This window comes from Oenanthe melanoleuca, chromosome 3, assembly GCF_029582105.1.
Source record: "Oenanthe melanoleuca isolate GR-GAL-2019-014 chromosome 3, OMel1.0, whole genome shotgun sequence".
Lineage (NCBI taxonomy): Eukaryota > Metazoa > Chordata > Aves > Passeriformes > Muscicapidae > Oenanthe > Oenanthe melanoleuca.
This window is the reverse complement of record NC_079336.1, coordinates 91,338,244-91,358,432: the sequence shown is the minus strand read 5'-3', so window position 1 is coordinate 91,358,432 and position 20,189 is coordinate 91,338,244. Positions and strand designations below refer to the sequence as shown.

At 43.5% G+C, this 20,189-nt stretch overlaps 2 protein-coding genes across 5 annotated transcripts in view; both read right to left on the bottom strand.

Moving 5' to 3' along the window:
- Positions 1–8,290: 8,290 nt before the first annotated feature.
- On the bottom strand, positions 8,291–12,631 carry C3H1orf115 (chromosome 3 C1orf115 homolog). The gene is made up of 2 exons (XM_056488296.1): positions 12,183–12,631; positions 8,291–9,772 (listed from the first exon to the last, which is right to left on the bottom strand). The coding sequence occupies exons 1-2, from the start codon at positions 12,471–12,473 to the stop codon at positions 9,653–9,655; spliced, it is 411 nt and encodes a 136-aa protein (XP_056344271.1). The 5' UTR covers positions 12,474–12,631; the 3' UTR covers positions 8,291–9,652.
- Positions 12,632–14,724: 2,093 nt separating this feature from the next.
- The window catches only part of MARK1 (microtubule affinity regulating kinase 1), a 57,458-nt gene continuing 51,993 nt past the window's right edge, over positions 14,725–20,189 (bottom strand). For all 4 annotated transcript variants that reach the window (XM_056486243.1, XM_056486245.1, XM_056486248.1 and 1 more), the window contains 2 exons: positions 18,916–18,960; positions 14,725–16,822 (listed from right to left, as the gene is read on the bottom strand). In XM_056486243.1, the coding sequence (XP_056342218.1) occupies positions 16,468–16,822; positions 18,916–18,960 (400 nt within the window). In that variant the 3' untranslated portion in view covers positions 14,725–16,467. The remainder of the gene's footprint in view (positions 16,823–18,915; positions 18,961–20,189) is intronic.

Below are 20,189 nucleotides of genomic sequence, written 5' to 3'. Positions count from 1 at the left end.
GCCCAGTGCTGTTCGGCCGCCTCGGGACAGCTGAACTCCTGGGATCCCTTCCGAGAGTTCCCTGTTTGTTGGCAGGGTCTCAGGGAAGTCACTTTGTGGGTACGCAGCTGCAAGGCAAATACGAAGTCAAATATAAGCCGGAGTGGCAAATAACGCTGATGCCACAGGTCCGTCCTCACAGGCAAAGCAAGAGCTTTGGGATCTGATGGCCGAACTCACAAGCTGAAATTTTCATGATCAGTGTGCTGAGAGCAAAGTCTCAGAAGGTAGAAAATGGGGTAGTTCAGTGTTGGGCATTTCTGGGAGATTCAGACAGCCCAGCCACCATGGATTTCTGGATATAGTCCATCATCAGCATGCTGGTGGAGAGGGACATTGAAAATGAGGCTGTTGTGGGTCTTTTTGATAATGGATGTGTGTGGGCAATCAAGAGAGGAGAGTTCCTCACATTCACCTCAAGAATCATTTGATCTCAGACCAGGATCAGAAAATATTCCTGTTAGTGGGAATCGCCATAAATTGTAAAAAGTGTGGTGGGATTTGTGAAAACCTGCTGGTGGATGAAGACAACGAGATGGATGTCAAAAGCAAAGGCAGTGACAGCAGATCTATCCCTAGTGGCATGACCCCCAAACCCCTGATCTTCCTCCTGGGCAAGAATGGAGTCCACAGAGGAATCCGTAATTAAGAAGACCAGGATATGGCTGTGAGCATGAAAGCATGGCACAAACAGTGCCAAAGAGACAGACAGCTGCCCGAGCACAGAGAAGGGAATTAAACCTGGTTTTGTTGCAGATGTCTTCTTTCAGATGAAGGTGTTGGGCAGGCAGCAGTGCTGGGACACCAACAGTGCACCTGAGCAGGTGTGGTACAGAAGGGAGTATGTAATGTGTACATTCCTCATCAGGATGCTCTGTATTACTGTTGTGGTCTCCCAGCCACTTCGGGTAGTTGCTCCTTGTTATTCACGTTTTACTAACTGATATTGAGATAAAGGTCCCTGGTAACATTAGCTTTGTGAAAAGGCAATAGAGAGGGCAGTGCCTTTGCCCTCTTGTTCACCACTTTGCTGTTTAAACCATACCCTGATTCCTGTTCCATGACAAGTTCTGGGACCTTTCTCCTTCTACAAGTACACCACAACTTGAAAGACAACCAGAACTTGTGTTTATTTTGAATTTGCCCCCTGAGAAAGCCCAGAACAGTTTTGGAGATTAACTATTGCTCAGCAGAATTGTGAGCCTGCTGCCTGCTCACCTTCCATACCACTTAAAACCCCTTCTTATGTCACTTTACTGGGGCACCCTGTCCTCCATATCCCTGGGATCTCCACATTGCTCCAGGTAAATCATAGGTGCTAAACTTCTTGGTCTGGTTTGACCAGACCTGCCCCCCCACCTTCAAATCATTGACCCACTGAGTCAAAAATAATTACTTGTGATTGCTTTTATGACTCCTCCACAGACACAAGAGGGGAGCCAACCTTGCTGAGCAGACTGAGAGCCCTTGCACACTCTTTGGTAACCATTAATCTTCTAATTTAACATGGAGTCTATATTTTGTTGAATTTAATTGAATTCACACAAAGGTTTTTAATCTGCACCTGCATCTGCACCCATGGCAGTAGAAAAATGCTGTAAGGGGAAGCAGGCATCTTATGTGTTAACAAATGTTCAACAAAACTGCAGCAACTGTCTAATATCTGATAAGCAGTGCTTTCAAGCAGGAATCAAAATATATTAACACAAGTACTAAAGAGATACAAACAAAACAACAATCTGGTTTGAAAATCTAACAAGGAAAGCGATGCATCACATGAAATAAATTTAAAAAACCAAACTACTATTTATGCTGGCCATTCCTGACAAATATTAATGCTTATTTTCACAAGCTTAAGGGAAAAATGAGTAACCAACTCCTGTGGTTTCTTGAGCACAGTGTTCTCCACTGTGCAAACTGCAATGTGCACAATGATTTTGCTCTCCTGACTTCTGTCTATGAGGCATCAAAATAACAGAATTTGAGATAAGATGAAAAAAAATTGGGAGATTTACAGCTTGCTTGCTTCTTCTGGGTGCCAGAGAAAATAGGTCTGGAGCACATATATACTTTACCAGCCTGAGAATTTGGAGGAGTAGAGACCTAGATGGTTGTGAGAAGCTACAGCTCCTTCCTAGCTGCACATTATGTACAGAACCAGATTCTTTTAGTTTAAAGGATTTGTTAACTGAATTCAGAAATATCTCTGGCTAACAACTGGTTATGAATTTAGAGAAAAAAATACTTTAAAATCTAAGAAGGACCTTAAGCTTTCATTCTCTAGATCTACTAACCTAAGGAGCCTAAGGAGATTTTATTCAGACCAGCCCTTCTGTTACATTCAGCCCTAACTCTTCTTGAAGAATATGGTGAGAAGAACCTTAAAGAAATAACAGAAGGCAGCAGCATCTGTATAATCTTTCCTGTCCTGCTATGAAACAAGGAACATAAAATCAGAAATAGCTGCAGAGAGCACAGTTGTGGCTAAATGTTTCAGGTCTGAGTGTGCAGGCTTTGAGGAAAGCCCTCTTCACCCATGCACCAGGTATCTCTCAAACAGCCTCCAGTAAACAGCCTGACCAGCAAGTTTGTTTAATCCTCCATCCCAGGCACACTGGTGCTTACCTAAGGGCCACCAGCTCCTTGTACTATTAAGCAATGTGAATAGAGCCACTCAGAAAAAATTGGTTTTCTTGCAATCCAAACACAGCCTCTTGTGTGACAGAACCGTGTTTGTTGTAGCCAGAGCAGGCACAGTATTCCTGCACTTAAAAGCAAATGACCATATTTTCAATTGCTGATAACTTCATCAAAGCTTAGGACAGTTGTGCTGAAATTCTCTGCACCATGGTCTTGTTTCAGATATCCTTAAAATGTATCTGATCACTTGTGTCAATCTTGCAGCAAACTGGGGCTGAGCTCCCTCAGTCATGAAAGTGGATGATGCTGACATATCTTTGAAAAGCATGGCATAAACTCAGTAGCACAAGACACATTTTCAGGTAGAAAAAAAAATATGGAGAATGTAAAAGGCATATCTGCCTTCAGATGTAGTGGAGAATTTGAGATAATTCTAGAGGCAAACCTAGGCTCTCTTGTAGCAGCAGCTCGATCAGAAGCCTAAGATAAATGAAGAGGAAATAGTTGAACAATTTTACTTGTTTCTACTAAAAAAAAGACAAGCAGCTGGGGATCTTCTAAGTATTCAATATGTACACAGTGCTGTACTTTGGAAAGGTATAAATTACCACATATGTACACAGTGCTGTACTTTGGAAAGGTATAAATTACCACATTAAGGGGAGAGGTTTGGATGGACATTATGAAAAAAACAGTGATAAAGAAAGCAAAATGCTGACATCAGTTAGGTGTCAGTGTGTTGGGATGGAGCTAAATGTAGACTGAGCTTGTCTCAGTGAAGGAATTAAATGCACACAGCAGGGATATGGCAATTATTTTTTCAGTGACTATCTGATAATGCAGCAAAAGGCAAGGATGAGAGAAAAATGTGGCCAGGTATGCAGATTTCAATGAGATATTATAAATCATATTATACTTACACATACACAAATTATGTCCTTTTTCCAAAGTTAAAACAAACAATAAATTCAAATAATTCCTTCACACAGAGGAGGGGAGGATAAAAGCATTGCTGTTTCCTTTTAAAATCTTGAAGGAAATCAGAGTTCAGTGAGTCATGCACTAGAAGTGAGCTCAGTGAAATTTTATGAGTGCAAAATTGGTGATGATAGAGTTACAAATAGAGTTATTAATGACAGATACCTTTTCATGGAGCCAGAGCAAAGAAATTAAAGGATGTCTCTTTTTTGGTGAGGTTTTTCCTATGAAGAGAATTATTTATACCATTAAACCCGGGCACGTTGGTCAGCTACTTTGGTAGCTATCAGCTGTGATTCCAGACATGTAGGAAGATGAATTGAAAGTTATCTTTTTCTTCCAGTCAAAAGCTAAACTTCAGTCTCTCTAAATGCACCAGGACAGCACAGAAATTGTTGTTCCAGGCAAACTTTTGGCCCAGTATTATCTAACAGAGTCTGTTGACATTATTAGTTCTCCCAGTGTTCTGCAAATGCTATTTTCCAGGTGAATATAACATCCATCGGCAGTTTCAGGACTCTAAAGGGTCAGGGCAGAGCTGTGTGTCACCTGGGAGAGCAGGTGAGGACCAAAGGAGAGGCTTTGTAGGGCAGCAGGGCATTTGCCCTGCAGCACAAACATTAACATACTGCAGCTCCGGTCTGTCAGGCAGGATGGGATTCACCAAGGACAGGAAAATCCCCACCCGAATTCAGGCACAGCTGAAAAAACAATCTGATGCTAGTTCAGTGTCCCAGGAAAGGAAGGAGCAAGGATTCCTTTACGGGCAGCAGAAACGGGAATACAGAAAGCAGGAGGAGGCAAGTATGTGTGGTTTCTGGAGCTGGGGTCCAAGGCATTCCTGGAAGTGGGGGGCTGTGATTCCAGTCTACCAATCTCCAGCTCAAAATTATTCATCCTCTCATAGGCAGCTGTCATCTCTCCAGCAAAAGGTGAGCTTTAGAAACAAGAAGTGCCCGTGGTTTATCCCCTCACCTCCAGTAAATCTTCCTTAAGGAGTGCTTTTGAGGCACGGCAAGAACTTCAGGGCAAAGTGCAATGCATTTTTAGGTGTGGAAGGAAAAAAAACCCCAACACAAAAACAATGTTCCTATGGTTTTACATTTGAAACACTTGGACAGAGGGGGTTCAGGATTCCACTGGGTGGGAAACACGAGTTTACAGAGATGCACATTGCACTGCTGAGACCCCACATCCTGAGGATGGATCTGGAAAAACAGGGAGGCCAGCCTAGGGGAAGGCAGGAAATCCCTGCAGGAGATGAGGCAGAACAACGGGACAGGCTGACGAGGCTGGAAACCGTGAGTTTTTTTCCCAGGAGATGGCAGTAAAGGACAGTCGCCTTTCAGCCAGCGGAGCGCAGGGAAGTGGAAGCAGCGGTGGGAGCCGAGCTGCTCCTCAGGCAGCGCTGCCACCCTCGCCGTCGCTCCTTGTCACCAGGAGCAAAGCTTTATTCTTCGCGTCAGTGCTTCTAGCAAGGGTGAGGAGCTCAGTCTTCTACATTTCCATACAGCAGGTAAATTAAAAGCTTTCTGCTTACCGTGGCAGGATCCCACTCACAGCCTCATCCAGACTGGAAGAAGCCCAGGAGGTGTCTCCTCCAGCCTCCTGCTCACAGCAGGGTAAACGCTGCATTCAGACTGAGTTGCTTCCCACGTTGTTGCATTCCCACAGTCGTGCCTTGAGACACTCCACAGACAGGCTTCAGCCTCCTGAAGTATCCTCTTCTCGTGCTTAATGATCATATTACTGCTTTCCCTCACTTGTTTCTGGCTGAAAACTCCCCAGTTTGGACTTAGGACCGTCACCTCTTGCTGTCTGGCTGCAGACTTCAGTAAAGAGCCTGGCTCCATCTTGTTGGAAACCCTTTCTTATGTATTGAAAAGCTGTTGTCAAGTTTCTCCTAAGTCTTTCCTCCTCCAGCTGAACAAGTCCAGAGCCCTGCATCTCTCCTCATGCACATTGCAGGATTCAGGAAAGTGCACCACCCTCTCTGAGCCCAGTCTAGACTTCAACCCAAAACAGGCCTGGCAGCCTAATACTACTTCCTGAAATGAGATGGAAGGGAAGGATTTTATTCCTTTACTTTGTCTTAATTAAATTATCTCCATTAATCTACAAGTTCTTTAGGCTCTCTACTCTTCCTTGAAGAAAAAAGGATTTCCAAAGCACACTCTGTACAGGTATCTGCAGCAACTGTGCATATTTTAGGATCAGTTTTTTCTCAGAAGAGGCCAGTGTTCAGCTAACAAGGGGTACAGAAAAAGAGACAGCTGGTTTTACTGCACCCCACCACAAAACCGGCCCCTATCCCTGTCTTACAGAAAGGCAGAGTTCAGAAAGGACATTCATCCCTGAAGTGATCCGTGACCTGGGAGTGGCAAAGATCTGGAAGTGCCAAAGTGCTGTGGTGTGGTACAGCTCTCCTCAGTCACTGCACTTCCAGAGCAAGCTGTGCAAGAGTGGTTCCTTGCTGCTACTGTTGCAGGACAAAGGACAATGGCTGAGTCCTCTGCCATTTCCCCAGAGCCTACCGTAAGCCAGAGGAGTAATTAAATACTCTGGCAAAACCAGGAGAAATATGCTTTAATCTGCTCTGTGACTCATTGAGCAGTCACCAGGAATAGCCAAGAATTTAAAGTAAAAGTGACTTGCCAGGCTGTCTTGTTAGCAGTTTATTGCTGGGAGAAGCATGGACAAGCTGACTGTCTACTTCTTGACACTCCTCCATGTACTCAGCTTCCCAAACCTACCCTGCCATTTAATATAAAGGCCAGTGCAAGGTGCATAGAAATCTGAAGGGAACCAGATAGGACAGTAGCACACCACTGAAGACAAAACCTGGCAGGTGAAGCAATGGGTAGAGGTTTCATGCAAGGGACTGAGGGGAGGACTGTATTTTGTCCAACTCAAACATCTCAAATCAAATTGTCCCCATGTACCCACCATGGTATCCACTGCATCCCACGTTGTTTATGAGCGAGTCAAACATCTGTTTTGTTCCTCAGAGGCACTGGGAGTTCAGCTGCAGACAAAAAGAGCCTGTGTGCACCTGTGGGTTGAGAGCTGTCCCTGCTGGGGTGGCTCCTCCAAGGACAACCTTGCCAAGAATACAAGCCAAGATCCAGTGCCAGACTGCCCTCATGGCTTGGCACCTGCCAGGGATGGGAACACAAGCTCCTCACCAATCCCAGCCTCATCCCCACCACCACAGTCTTGCTCTCCCTCATCTCATGTACAGACTTCCAGTTCTGCTTCAGATGGAGGCTGCCTGTTTTGTTGGCTGAGCAGATGGCCTGCCAGCCATGCTGAGGTGCTCAAGGAACATTTCCTCATCTCTTATGTCAGCGAGACAACATTTCAGCAGAGCTGCAGGACCTGCCCCATTCTACCTGTTTGCATCATAGTTAAGCCAGAGCTGGCCCAACAGAGATCCTGCCATGACTGGCAGGAAGTACAGCCCTCTGCCATCCACCCAGCTGAAAAATGAACCTCACCCTCTGGATTCAGATTTTCTAGACACTGCTTCCTGAGCTAGGCTGATGAAGAGTGTAGCAAACCCTCAGTCCAAGGCTTGGCCTCATAAGTTCTCTTCAGGAGCTGAGGAGTGAATCACTGCTCCAGGAGAACTGATAAGCAGCACTAATTGGTAACCTCAATGAGAACCATTAGTTCATTTTGAGGGAGGAAAATGAATCATTAGCTGGTTTATTGCAACAGCTCAGGTTATTTTTCTTTCTCTCTCCTCTTTCTTTGTTTTTGGTCTATTTTAGAAACATTGGCCAGCCAAAACTGACTCACCAATATGCCTGAGGCTTTTCTTTTCTCAGGCTCACACAGAAGCACCATGTACACGTCATTCAGGTTTTGTATAGATAGCAACCAGGTTATTCCCTTAAAGTTGCACAGGTGAGCAGAGGCTGGATGTCAGCAGGCAAAAGTCCACTGTGCTGAGAAGTTCAGGAGTTCAGGAGCTAAGGTTCATGTTTACCTTTGTGGAAGGTCAGAATGGGCTGGACCTTGTGTGTTGCAATGAGGGAACAGCCTGACTAATCAGAGGACACACAGACAAATAGATGGGACACTCACTCCACACAGAAAGATGGAGACACCTCTCCATCTGGCTTTAGCAATTTGAAATGTGAAAGAAAAGGTCTAATGATTTATGCTGTAAGAGCTCTGTGAAATATGGAGTGGTGTAACAAAATCTGAAGTTAATCCCAAACTCTACAGGCTGGTGTGGCTTGTGGGTGTTAGGACAGCCCTGTCCTTGCTGCATTATCAACAGCCCTACAGCATGCTGGTGGGGCAGATAAGAGGGACAGGTCTGTCCCCACCAAAAAGCTGAAGAGAGACAACTGAAGGCATTGTATCAATGAGCAAAATCCCTTTGTGGCTATTCCTACCCCAGCTTTTGCAACCTTAGTCCTCTGCAGCCTCGTGTCCACACCTTGCTGTTCCTGAGCATTTCCACACACTGTAGCCTAGACTACAGTCATGTCCTACCAGGGCACTGAGGCCACAGGCAAAACAACGTAGGGAAGTTTACACTGCAGCTTCCCCTAGCTGCCTGGGGGCTGCTGAGAAACTCCTCCTTTGTGCACTTACTTACGTGTGTAGGTAAAAACAGACATGGGTCTTGTGGCTTTTATTTACAGTCCAGTTAGAAAAGAGCGTAACACCCGCCCCACGCCCCCATCCGATTCATTTGCTACATTTAAAAGAAAATACAGTGTGGTTTGCCAAGACATACAAACTCCTTTGTTCAGAAAAGGCAAAGAAAGCAAGTGAACAACATTTTTTTCCAGTTAAGTCAACTCCTTGATTACAAAAACACCATCAAAACTAGAAGGATATATAATACAGAGAAAGGGAATTCATTTACAACTACTATGAAAGACTGACAGAAACAAACAAACAAACAAACAAACCCCACAAAACTTTTAAGGCCCACCTTGTTCCTGTGTCATCAATATATGATTTATGTCCCTGGAGGTGTGACATGGGAGCTGCTACACCTGCACCTCTGAGCTGAGCCATTTCATATTGACATCCTCTGCTTACAGCTTCCAGGTGCAGAAATGAAGATGGAGCTGGCAGGTTATTTGGCCCTGTTTTCACACACCACACCTGTACATTCTTATACCAAAAGCTGCATGTATATTTTTTTCTCAGATGCAGCTGGCAATCGTTTTTCCCCTGGTGAACACCACCAGGTGTTCATAAAAAGCCCCAGCTTCCAGAATCAGGGATATCTAAGTACAAAAATGTATACACATTTCATAGTAGCAGAGAAAAAGTTTAAAATGTTAATAACAGTGAGCCTTCAATGCCCCAAAATCACAAATACACACCTCATTTTCTTTCTGGATTTTTACGTCTTTCTCATGATTATTTAAAGGCTCATTATGTCCAGAGTTTGAAATGAACAACCATGATGCAGCAAAGCTCTCCATGTCTCAGGCCACATTCCATTTATGTCCAAGTATATTTTTACGTACACTCAAAATCTTAACCCTCTCAGTAAAAAAACACCACCAAACTCAGAATCTCAGAAAACCAAAGACTATCTTTTCCTAATCCTCTGTTATCTGTTTCCTCCACTGCTTTGACAATTCCTCTCACTACCCAAACTCATCTCCACCTCCCCAGCTGCTCTCCCATCCTCTGTCTTCCTTCATTTCTCTCTCCCTCATCTACTTGCTTTTTCATCCATCCTTGGCTCCCTTCCACACAGCCCAAAGCTCTGGAAAACCAACTCATGCCCAAAACCAAACTTCAATTAATCAAAGATTATTTTCTCATTCTTGTGCTTCTTTGACCCGATCTGATTTTGCAAAGCACTGGAAATTTTTCAAAGAGGAGCACTCAGTCTTGGAAAGGGCCTGGCACAGGGGCTCAGGGCTGTTGGTCCAGGAGGTTTTTCAGATCCAGGTCTCCAATTTAATCCTGAGAAAGCAGCGGTGTCCTTTCCCGTGGGGCACAGGGAGCTGCGCTAGCGGACGAAGGACGCCACATGTGCTGACACTCCAAAGGGAGCAGAATAGGCTGCTGCTAATCCTTGCAGGCCGACCACCAAGTAGTGACAACCCTTCTGCAGAACCTTCCCGACATTCTGGGGAGAGAGATGAGAAAAAGGGATTCAAAAAAAGACAAGGTGATAAAAAATACCTTCACATAAAATCATTCCGACAGCCAATGTCACGGCCCCAGAAAATGAAATTCTCCCACAGCTAACAAGGGCTGGAGAGTGGAAAAACATTTTGCCATCTATTTTTACATAGGCATACACACCCACAGGGTATAGTTAAACTGAACGGATGCAGCCTCCACAGGAAGCCAGGCTTTTACACGTGATTCTATTCAAGAATAAAATTAGTTTAAATTCACCCCAGTTTGTGGAAGTACATCATTCCCACATTACATGTTCTATGTTAGTAATTCCTAGAAGTTTGTAAGGTGCTAAAACTGGGAGCTGAACAAGAAGGCAGTAATCACTGAGAATATTTTTATAGAAATTTCATTGCTTTTTGTCAAAATATGACCTTTTTTTGGTCAAAATAAAAAAGTTTTGATCCACATCAGTACATAGTCAGGAACTCATCTATTTACTGCACTAGAGATAAACTTGCCATGAATTATTTAACTGAAAATCTTAATTTAATTTTAATTTCATTTTTGATAGTTTTTGCTCATGTGGCTGCTCACGACTGGGGAATTAATACAATGTGGTCAGATTTAGAGGAGTATCAGAATTAATTGTCAGTAACTCTATGGTTCTGTGGGACTAGATTAAAATGACCTCTTGTAATATGGAAAACATTGAATCTGAGTAAATGCTTTTAAACCAGTGAAATCCAGTCAATATCTATTATATTCTTATGATATCTTAAAGCTGGATTACTTTACTTCAAGAGGTTCTGGCACATAAAAACCTTCAGCTGTCATGATGCTACTAAACAGCTGAACTTTGATGGTTTTACTCCTATGGAAACTTGCTCAAAAGGAGTTAAGATGCCAAAATAAAAAGGCAGCTCGAGCCTGGGGGCAGATCCTGAGGCTGGAAGAGGAGATGCAGGGCCCTCCCTTCCCACATCTCCCTTCCCACTATGCCACACTGGAGTCTTCTTTTCCCCTTCCTGCCCTTCACTTACCTACCCACACCTCACCTGTTCTTTCATGAGCTGTTCTTTATGCCAGAGCCAAACTGGCAATCCTTCCCCGTGGGAATGTCATCTGACCAACACAAAAGGGAATACACAGTGCCCAAGAACTGGCCTGTGCTCCAAAAACCATTAAAAGCATCCTTAGACCAGCAGCACCACCAGCAAAGTGGTGACCTCCTGCAACCATTCTCACAAAACTGAACCTTACAGATCAGGCCTACAGGCTTGAGACAGCTCCCTACAGCATGGGACCTGGAAAACAGTGCTGGAAACTCAAAGAATCAAATCCATCATGAAAGAATGAAATATTCTTGTCATTTCTTTATGAAACAGTAGGATTTGAGAGGCAGCTCCTGATAGTGCTGACATCTGTAAACTCAATTTCAAAAGTAACTTTGCCAAGCTAATGGCATTTTCTGCATGTCAGACATAGCAAGCATATCTTTACCAAAATCACTTTTTTTTAATAGAATGCAGTAGAAAGTCATGTCTCATGCTGACATTTGTAATCTCAGCAGCAGGAAAGGATTCCTGACAACAGACAGGTTTGTCCTACTAACACAAAAACTACTTTTTGCTACAAACACCCAAGACATACCTGACTACCTACTTAAGTGACATGAACAAGAGAAAAACAACAGAATTCTTCCACCTGGCAACTCTGCAACCACAGGCACTCATCTTCCGGTGGGAGGAAAACCAAACCACCAGGCTGTAGGACTTGTGACTTCCCACACAGGAAAGCAAAAGAACAATTTTGATCCAAAATTGTTGTTACAGATGAAGAACAAGCTGCATTTTTTTTCCTGTAACTCACAGCAGTGATTTCTAAGGGTCACCTTGGCCAAGGAATGTCCTGCAGGGCTGTTTATCGTTTCTTTCAGGCATTTCAGTGGAAGGGGAAAAAATGCAGGCCAATTAACTGGAAGTTTTAAGGAACAGTTTTAAAATTAGGACGCCGAGGAAAACACAGAACCAAGCGAGGCAAAGCACCCGTCACATGGATCAGCTTAGTGTCATTTTCACTCGGAATAGACAGATTTTGTGCTCTTTGATCCAGCCGAGGGTTGGTGTCCAGCAGCACCGGCTCCTTCCCGGGCAGGAGCGGAGCAAGCCCCGATCCCACCTCGGAAATGCCTGCGGGATAAGGGACGTTCCGAGAGCCCCTCGGAGCTGTCGGAGCCGAGACCCCGCTGCCCTCTCGGCTCCGCAGACCCCGTGCTGGGTGTCCCCATACCGAGGGTCCCCATACCGAGGGTTCCCATGCCCGGGTCCCCATGCCCAGGTCCCCATACCGAGGGTCTCCATGCCCGGGTCCCCATACCGCGGGTCCCCGCGCCGGCCGCGCTGTGCGCTCACCTTTCCGTACTTCTTGAGGCGCTTCCCATAGGGCCGCTTGCCGGGGGCCCGCGGCGGCCGCAGCGGCTCGTAGGGGCCGGGCAGCACGGCGAAGCGCACCTTCCTGCCCCCGGCTCCCTCCTCCTCCTCCTGCTCCTGCAGCACCGCCGCCCGCGGGGCCCCCGCGCTGCCCCCGGCTCCCGCCGCCGCCTCCTCCTCCTCGCCGGGCAGGATGGACACCTGGTCGTCGCCGTGCCCGCGGCGGGAGAACCTGCCCCTCACCTTGGCGCCCAGCCGCGCACCCACCGTCATGGTGCCGACCCGTCCGCGCCGGCCGCGGGCGCTGCCTCCGCCGCTGCGCCACAGGTGTGGCCGGAGGCGGCCGCTGCCCCCTCCCCGGGGCGGGACGGCTGCGGGAAGAGGCGCCCCGGCTCCGGACCCCGCTCTGGTGCGGGAAGCCGGGATTGGAGCCCGGCAGCTCAGCGGGGACAGGTGAGCGCTGCCCAGCCCCGCGCCGCTCCGGCCTCGGCACCGCCGCAGCCTTGGGAGATCCTGCCGTAGCACCGCTCCGGGACGTCACGCTCTTTCCCCGCCAGCGAAAAAGGCCAAGCTCCTGGGACGTCCCTCAGTCATCGGTGTTCTACTAAAGCCACGGGTGAACAGCCTCTTCTGCGTCCTGGGCCAAGTGGGACGTGGCGAAGAAGTTTCTCAGCGGTTTTTGCCCAGATGCTGTGATAGCACCACCTCCGCGGCTGGGGTGCTGCAGTCTAACAGCTGCCTCTCCTAAGCGGTGTTCCTCAGCTGGGGTGCATGCAGAAAGGTAAAATTGTACAGGGAGGATAGGTACAATATATTAAACCAGTTGGTGTATTTATCGTTTGATATGCGTGTGAACGCTTTGCAGATACAACACGGGGACAGACTAATTCCCCTGAAAAAGGTACAAATGAACAAAGCCTTGAACCTGCACGCCAAGATGTGTGTGTAACATTTGGAAAGTAAATCCTGCACGTCACATTCTTATCTGCCCAAGGATGGTGATTCACCACCTTCACAGCTCCAGAAAGCTGTGTAAAGAACAGGGGGCCATGTCCCTGAAGGGTGAAAGGTGTGAGCTAAGTCTCAGGACTATCACTACAGCAGAAGTGCTCTATCCCATAAATGAGAAGCTCTGAGGTAGGTAATTGTTCCCCATCTTCCCAAGACAGGCAGGCCTTTCCCCACAGACTTGGTTTGTACCTCACAAGTTTGCTTCCTTTTTCAGAATTCAACTATCAAAACCCTCACAGAATACATCTCTCAGCTGAGATTTAGTGCTTCCACTTGCATGGTGGCTGGGGAATCACATGTCCTGAAACAAATAGGTCCAAGATACCCTTAACACCAGATACCAAAACCTCATGTCTAAACAGCTCATGGAGTTTTAGCATCATCCATTAGCATATGGCATAATAACCCCACTTGGTTCCCCAGCAGTGTCATTCATCCAGTTAACCAGGAATGACTGTTTATTGTATTTTCACTGACTCATATACACTTTAATGTTTTTAAACTGGACTGTGTGAAAAGGGATGCACTAGTTTTGGAAATGTTGGTATACCTCAAAGAAAGAAATAATACAAAAAACGCCCCCAACCCAGACCAGCTGAACCATGCAGTCACCGCACTGCCCACCCTGCACCCATCCCAAAGAGCCCCCAGCAATGCTGCCAACAAATTATAGTTGAATTCATGTGGCCTCTGAAGATTCAAGGCATCCCTATTCCTACCTGGAGCTGGGAAATATGATGTGGCATTTAAAACACTTTTGTATTTCCAAAGTTAAAGCTGTGCTGATAAAATGTCACACCAGCAAGGCAAAAGGAGGAGGGCACAGGGTTTAGGAATCAGAGCAGTTTCACACTGCTGGCAGCCACTGGACAAAACACCATTTGCAAGCTGCCCTGATATATAAACATTAAACTGGCAGTGCCATGTTTCATAGGAAAGTTGAACTAAAATTCATCAGCTCTGTCCTCTGGAGAAGCTATGTGTGTTTTATGGAACAGTGCTACATCTCTGGTTACAGAGTGGTGAAAACCAGCAGCAATCTAGGGCAAAGTTAGCCATGGAAAAACAGCCTGTAAAGCGGGAAGCTCTCCTAAGTACTTAATCTACTGTCTCACAGCATGACCTATATTTTTTCCACTGAACCTTCTGAAAAGGCAAAGGATTTTGTTTCATGACCAAGTTCATACATGACCTTAGATTAGCATCACTGTTGCATTCCAGTTGTTTATTTTTAAGACTAATTGAGCACTTATGGACATTTATGGGTAAATTGAGCAGACACACAATCCCCTCCTCCCCAGACTGATTTCTGGTGAATTCCTGTAAAAGTTCCTGGACATCCATTTCTAAGGAATGCTAAACCACTGATAGTTTCTGAACAGAGCAGGACCACTGAACCCATGCAGTGCTAATCCTGAATTCAGACCATGCTGAAGATGGAGCCTGTGCACCTTTAATCTGTTTTGCTACCTGCAGTAATGACTGTGCTTTTATAAAGGGCAAACAACAAGTATTTTAGTATGAGAACTGTTCAAGTAAGTTTTAATAGAGTGCACCAGTGAATCAAGATGACTTGCATCAGATTTGGTTCAATGAACATCAGATAAAATAAAAAAAAGAAAAGGGGCTACAGTTCTTTCTTTCCAAACACCACCCTTTTTCTAAGGCAACAATACACGTCCATTTCCGAACATAACTGTTACATAGGAAAGCTACATCACAGTACAGTATGTAAAGTCCATCTCGGTCAAGAAGCCATTAGAGAATGGCACATTTACTACACTTACAGCTTTCTAACTTAGGGTTACAGAGTTTACCACAGCTTTTTTTTTTAATTTTTATTTTTTAAAGTGACAATTTCTTAATGAACTTTCTATTCTTCACAAGAGTGTGCAGATGGGGCCCATATGTTGATATTACAGTAATTACGACATTAAATAACATTGCACAACCAACCTCTATGGTTAATTCAGTACAAAAGAACAAGTATTAAAATGTACCAGTACTAGTGGTTTTACATAGTTTATAGTCATTAATTATGAAGGAAAAAAAAAGTGGGGCTGTTTTTTTTTTCTTTTCTGTAGGCAAGTGCCTAATTACAAAGCTGCACATTACAGGCATAATGATGTGGAATAAATACAAGAAATCTGGTAAAATATTAAACACAAACAGGTTACATGGGAACAAACTGTACAACCACAAAAGCATAAATCAACAATTTATCATTATAAACAATGTATGTTTAGCTGTAAAATATTACGTGGAATTGCATGTACTCTTTGGGGGCACATGTTCCTAAAGCCAAGCTAATTCCTGAGGTGGTATTATTAACTTACACAATTGGTCAACACTTCAGATTATCTTGTGCTATTAAACAGTCCCAATGTTAATAGTTTCCATAAAATGGAATTTGTAGTATTCTGAAGGCAGCAAATAAGTGATATTTTACACCAAGATATTCAAATGAAATAATTCTGGTTCTCCGTTTTGGTGCTACATTTGTTAATGAGCCACGGGAATAAGCACTGGAATTTGCAGACAGAAATCACTTATGCCTGGTTTCTGTTCCCCCACAGCTCTGAGCTGGCCAAAGGCAGAACAAAGTTTCTAAACTGTAAGTGCCAACACTGTAAACATATTTGTCTCTTTTTTTCAACTAAACACTGTCCAATAACAAGGATAAGAGCCAAAGATAAGCAGGAACAGTCTCATGTAGAACAAAAGCCAATTACTCATTGACTTTTGGTTCAACTCATGAACAATTTTTAAATAATTAAAAATGGTCATGCTACAGTTGTGAAAACTGGTTTGTGCATTTGACTCAGGACACAAGTTTTTTAAAAAACACATGGTAGAGGTAAGACTTATAAAACCCACCAAAAATGTAAATGATAGGGAAGAACTTTTCCAACTCAAAGCATCAAACATACATTTCTGTGCAGAAATCTAGACAACTATACAAGATCTGAATTTAAGCAGTCATCTTTTTATTATACAACTCTATGAACATAAAATGAACAGAATGCTCTATATACTTACCTGTACATGTGAACATAACTTCTTTAGCTACAGTTATTTAATATAGGTCATACTGGATTTAACTTTACAATTCTGAATAACTATGTATAACCTTATTGCAATAAGGGCAATTTCTACATGGGGAATTTCACAGGCCAATCACATTAGGCGAAACCAGTACATTCAAAGTGTAGATCATGTATGAATCTTCCCTGATCCCAAAGAATTTAGGTTCTCTTTACAGCTTAAGCTCGTTTGCTATCTTGGATGCAATGTTCTTAAATGCAATAGAAGTCCCAGATATTCTCTTGAAGCGAACGCCGTTGAGCGACAATCGTGGCAGTTTGCAGACTTCCATCTCCCACTGAACAAGGCTGTCCTGTCGTGCATCACCGTGGACACAGAAGAGCAAAAACCTCTCTTTTTGTTCGTAATCACAGTTATTGGCATCTAACACTTTCCGAATCTCTCTCATCATATCGTTTGGGTCCATAGAACTCGTGGTCTTCATGCTCCACGTGAACCGCAGGGAGCGTGGCTTCGAATCTTTGCTATCCTCCTTCTCTCTGTCTTTAGGCTCCCCAGAAACACTCCTGGAACAAGTGACACACAGCAAAGTCAAACCAGAGCAGTGTAACAAAGAGAGAGAAGAGAAATACAGTTCTTGAACAGGGGTTTCTAAACTGCCATTGAGACAGCACCAGTCACAGGTAAGCTAATTCAGGAGTGGGACAGACACTGCTGGAACAGCCCTGCCCCACGTGCTGCACACGTGTGCTCAGCACAGCACCGTGCCACAGTAGTGGCACACAGCAAAGCAAGTTTGGAAACCCCTGCTCTACAATGTTCTGATGACAACATGTGCAATGGGAACTGCAGCAGACACACGTTACTCCATACTGCTCCAAAGAAAGTGGAATCTATGTAAAAGCATGACTGAAGTTCTGCTGATTTCATGATCTGGAGCATGCCATATAGCAACAAAACTGAAGTTGAGGGACACAGTCCTGAAGCAAAAATCATACTGTAAAAGCAGCAGAGGAAGAAATCCCACCCTGCAATTCACAACTCTTCAGTGAATTCCCTCCCCTCTTTTCCACCTTCCCCCCCTTTTTGTATTTGTGTAGATTTTTGACCTCTCTCTGTGTCAAAAGACCTTATAATAATGTGTTTTATTTTAACTGATGAGGCAGAATTTTGGATAGTAATTTGGTTCTGAACAGCCTGTTGGTCACCATTTGAGTACATGGCCAGCAGCTTTTACAAGTAAGAAACAGCAATGTGTGCTTTACAAATACAGATACAGACACAAACTATTTTATTTGATAAAGGACAAAATTACAAGGGAGTAATTTCCAATTGATGTTCTTAGTCTGATGCTTCCTTATCAAATAGATTACTTGTTCCATTGCAGAAAACATTTTGAGAACCAGCACTAATTATTTTAAAGTAATTCCACAGTCAGCTGTATCTGTTCTTGCCCAAGGTACTCCTGATGCTGACGCCTCCCCATCCATCACTGGGAAAGGTGCTGCTCTCATTTCAAGTCCATAAACTGCCATTATTATTCAGAGAGGAGTCAAAACACACACTTTTAATTCAACTTTTTGTGACCCCCAGAGAACCACATCGATATTAAGGGATAGAGCAGGGGTAAGATCTCAAATGAATTTTTTAGCCCAAAACAGACACTGTAGGATGACAAAAAGCAAAGAAAGCTAAAGAATGAAAGCAAGAGCTGAAAGCAACTTTACACTTCATTTGAACACTTAGTCTCTTTTCCCTTTCCACATCCAAGAATTTGACAGCTAAGAGACTCTGAATTGAAAAGGGCTAACGTAGATAAATGCATTGTGTATTAGATACAGTGTATCTGGGTAAGAATGTGCTGCTGTTTTTGTTTTTGTTTTGTTTTTTTTAAATAGAGGCTTTCTGTTTTGAAAACTAAATCAATACTTTCTGTAAGTGACCAGTTTAGAATGAATGAGAACTATAATGCCTGTTCATTAGAGAGCAGAAAAATACAGAGGTATGCACTGTGCTTAAGCACACCAAAAGCTGAAACATGGCAAAAGAGCAGATATACTGGAAAATGAGCATATGAAGGAATGTTTCATTGCTAACAAAGCATCTATAGATTTGTGTACAGTGGTTGCCACAGAAATTCAATATTTGGCAGTCACCACCCCTTCTGTCTGAATGTCACTTGCTTTATTTCTCAGAGGAAGTGGCATTCATTTCTCAGGGACTATAAGGTGTTTACTTATGGCAAGCAGCAGCTTTAGTAATGAGCACAGTATGTAACTAAAGTAAAAATTTAATAGATACATATATACACACAGACACATGAAGCATTTACAATGTCCACTGAAACCAAAAGTAAACACCCTTAGATATTTGTAAGTCAAAACATGATTTTAAGTGCCTAAAGTATTGGTTAACTCCTACAGGGGCTTTATTACCGAAAGGAATACGCTTACGTCAAGTTTTGTATTAAATACTTCGCAAGAAAGCAGAAATGAGGGATATGAAAGACCTCACCAAGACCCCCTCCCCCCAAATAGAAAACATTTTTGAAATACAGAATACTTAAGCACTATTCTCTTTTACATTCTGATTTAAAAGGTTTTAAGAAATGACTTGATTCGAAAGACCTAGGAGCGAAGTATTAATAGTGACTCCTCACCTTGAGGTGTCAGTTCTGCCACTGGCTTCGCCTTCACTTGGATCCCTCAAAACAAAGTTAAGGTTGAGATTCAATGATAAAGGTGAAAAATAAAAGTTAAGAAAACCTACACCTACAACAACGTTAAATAGCTACTGACAAAAAAAAAAAATCAGTATAATAATGTCAAGCCTGATACTGTTTAATAGAATTTCTTCACAGCTGTAATTTTAGTTTCTCTTTATGACACCTTAGTTTTTTCCAGCTCTGACATGTAACTGTTTAATTTTTTCCCCAATTGATGGCAGAATTACCATGTTGTTCTGAGCCTACTGCAGAAAGAGCAATGGCCACATGTATTCCAGCAAGCACAGAGGAGCAGCTGGTCACAGTTGTCCAGGGGGGCTCCACTCTGCATCCTTGTGGTTCAGGCCTTTGTGTATCCCTGAAAGCACTTTGAGACAAGCCCATGCTTAAGCACACTCAAGCAATTAACAAGAAGATGTGCCTAAGAGTTCGTGAGACCAAATGTTTGAAGCCCAGTTCAGGAAGGTTGCTTCAACATCTTAAGTTTAAACAAATCAGGTGTTACACTGACTTCAGTGAGATTACCAGAGAACTGGAGATTAAATGTATCTTTAACTTGTTGCATTAGAGCTGTGCTTTGCAAGGAATTGTTTTATATTATGTCTCTTTAGTCTGAAGCAACTTGGAATATATCCCCAGATTGTGTAAGCCACCTAGGTATGTTCCTAGTGCTGCTGTACCAATATTTAGCACCCAATTTCAATTACCTGATTAATGTAACACCTTCAAAACACTAATATTTTAGTTACTAACACCAAGGAAGTATCACTTGACATAAACTATCGATTCAAAATATTTCAATATCCTATTCACTAAGCATTCTCATTATGCATTTATTTTATATACTTACCAGAAAAGGCATTTACCCTTGTCAAAAGTTAGTATAAAAAGTCTTTCATGACACCTTCTAGTCAAAATATGCCTTAAACCATTATTTCCTGAACAGTACAGAAGTTAAAACTTATGTGATCCAATTCAAAGAACAGCAAAAAATAACCTCCTGGACCTCCACACATGTAATTACAGCCATTAAGTCTTAAACAACCCAAATTAAAAAAAAAAAGAACTAAAAATACAATAAAACACCACACCATCACCAGTAACAGAACAAACACACACCTTACAGGGCTGTGACAAAATATACTTTTAACACTATAAAACATACTAGGAAATTGCATAAAATCTTCTATAATAAAGATATATTTAAA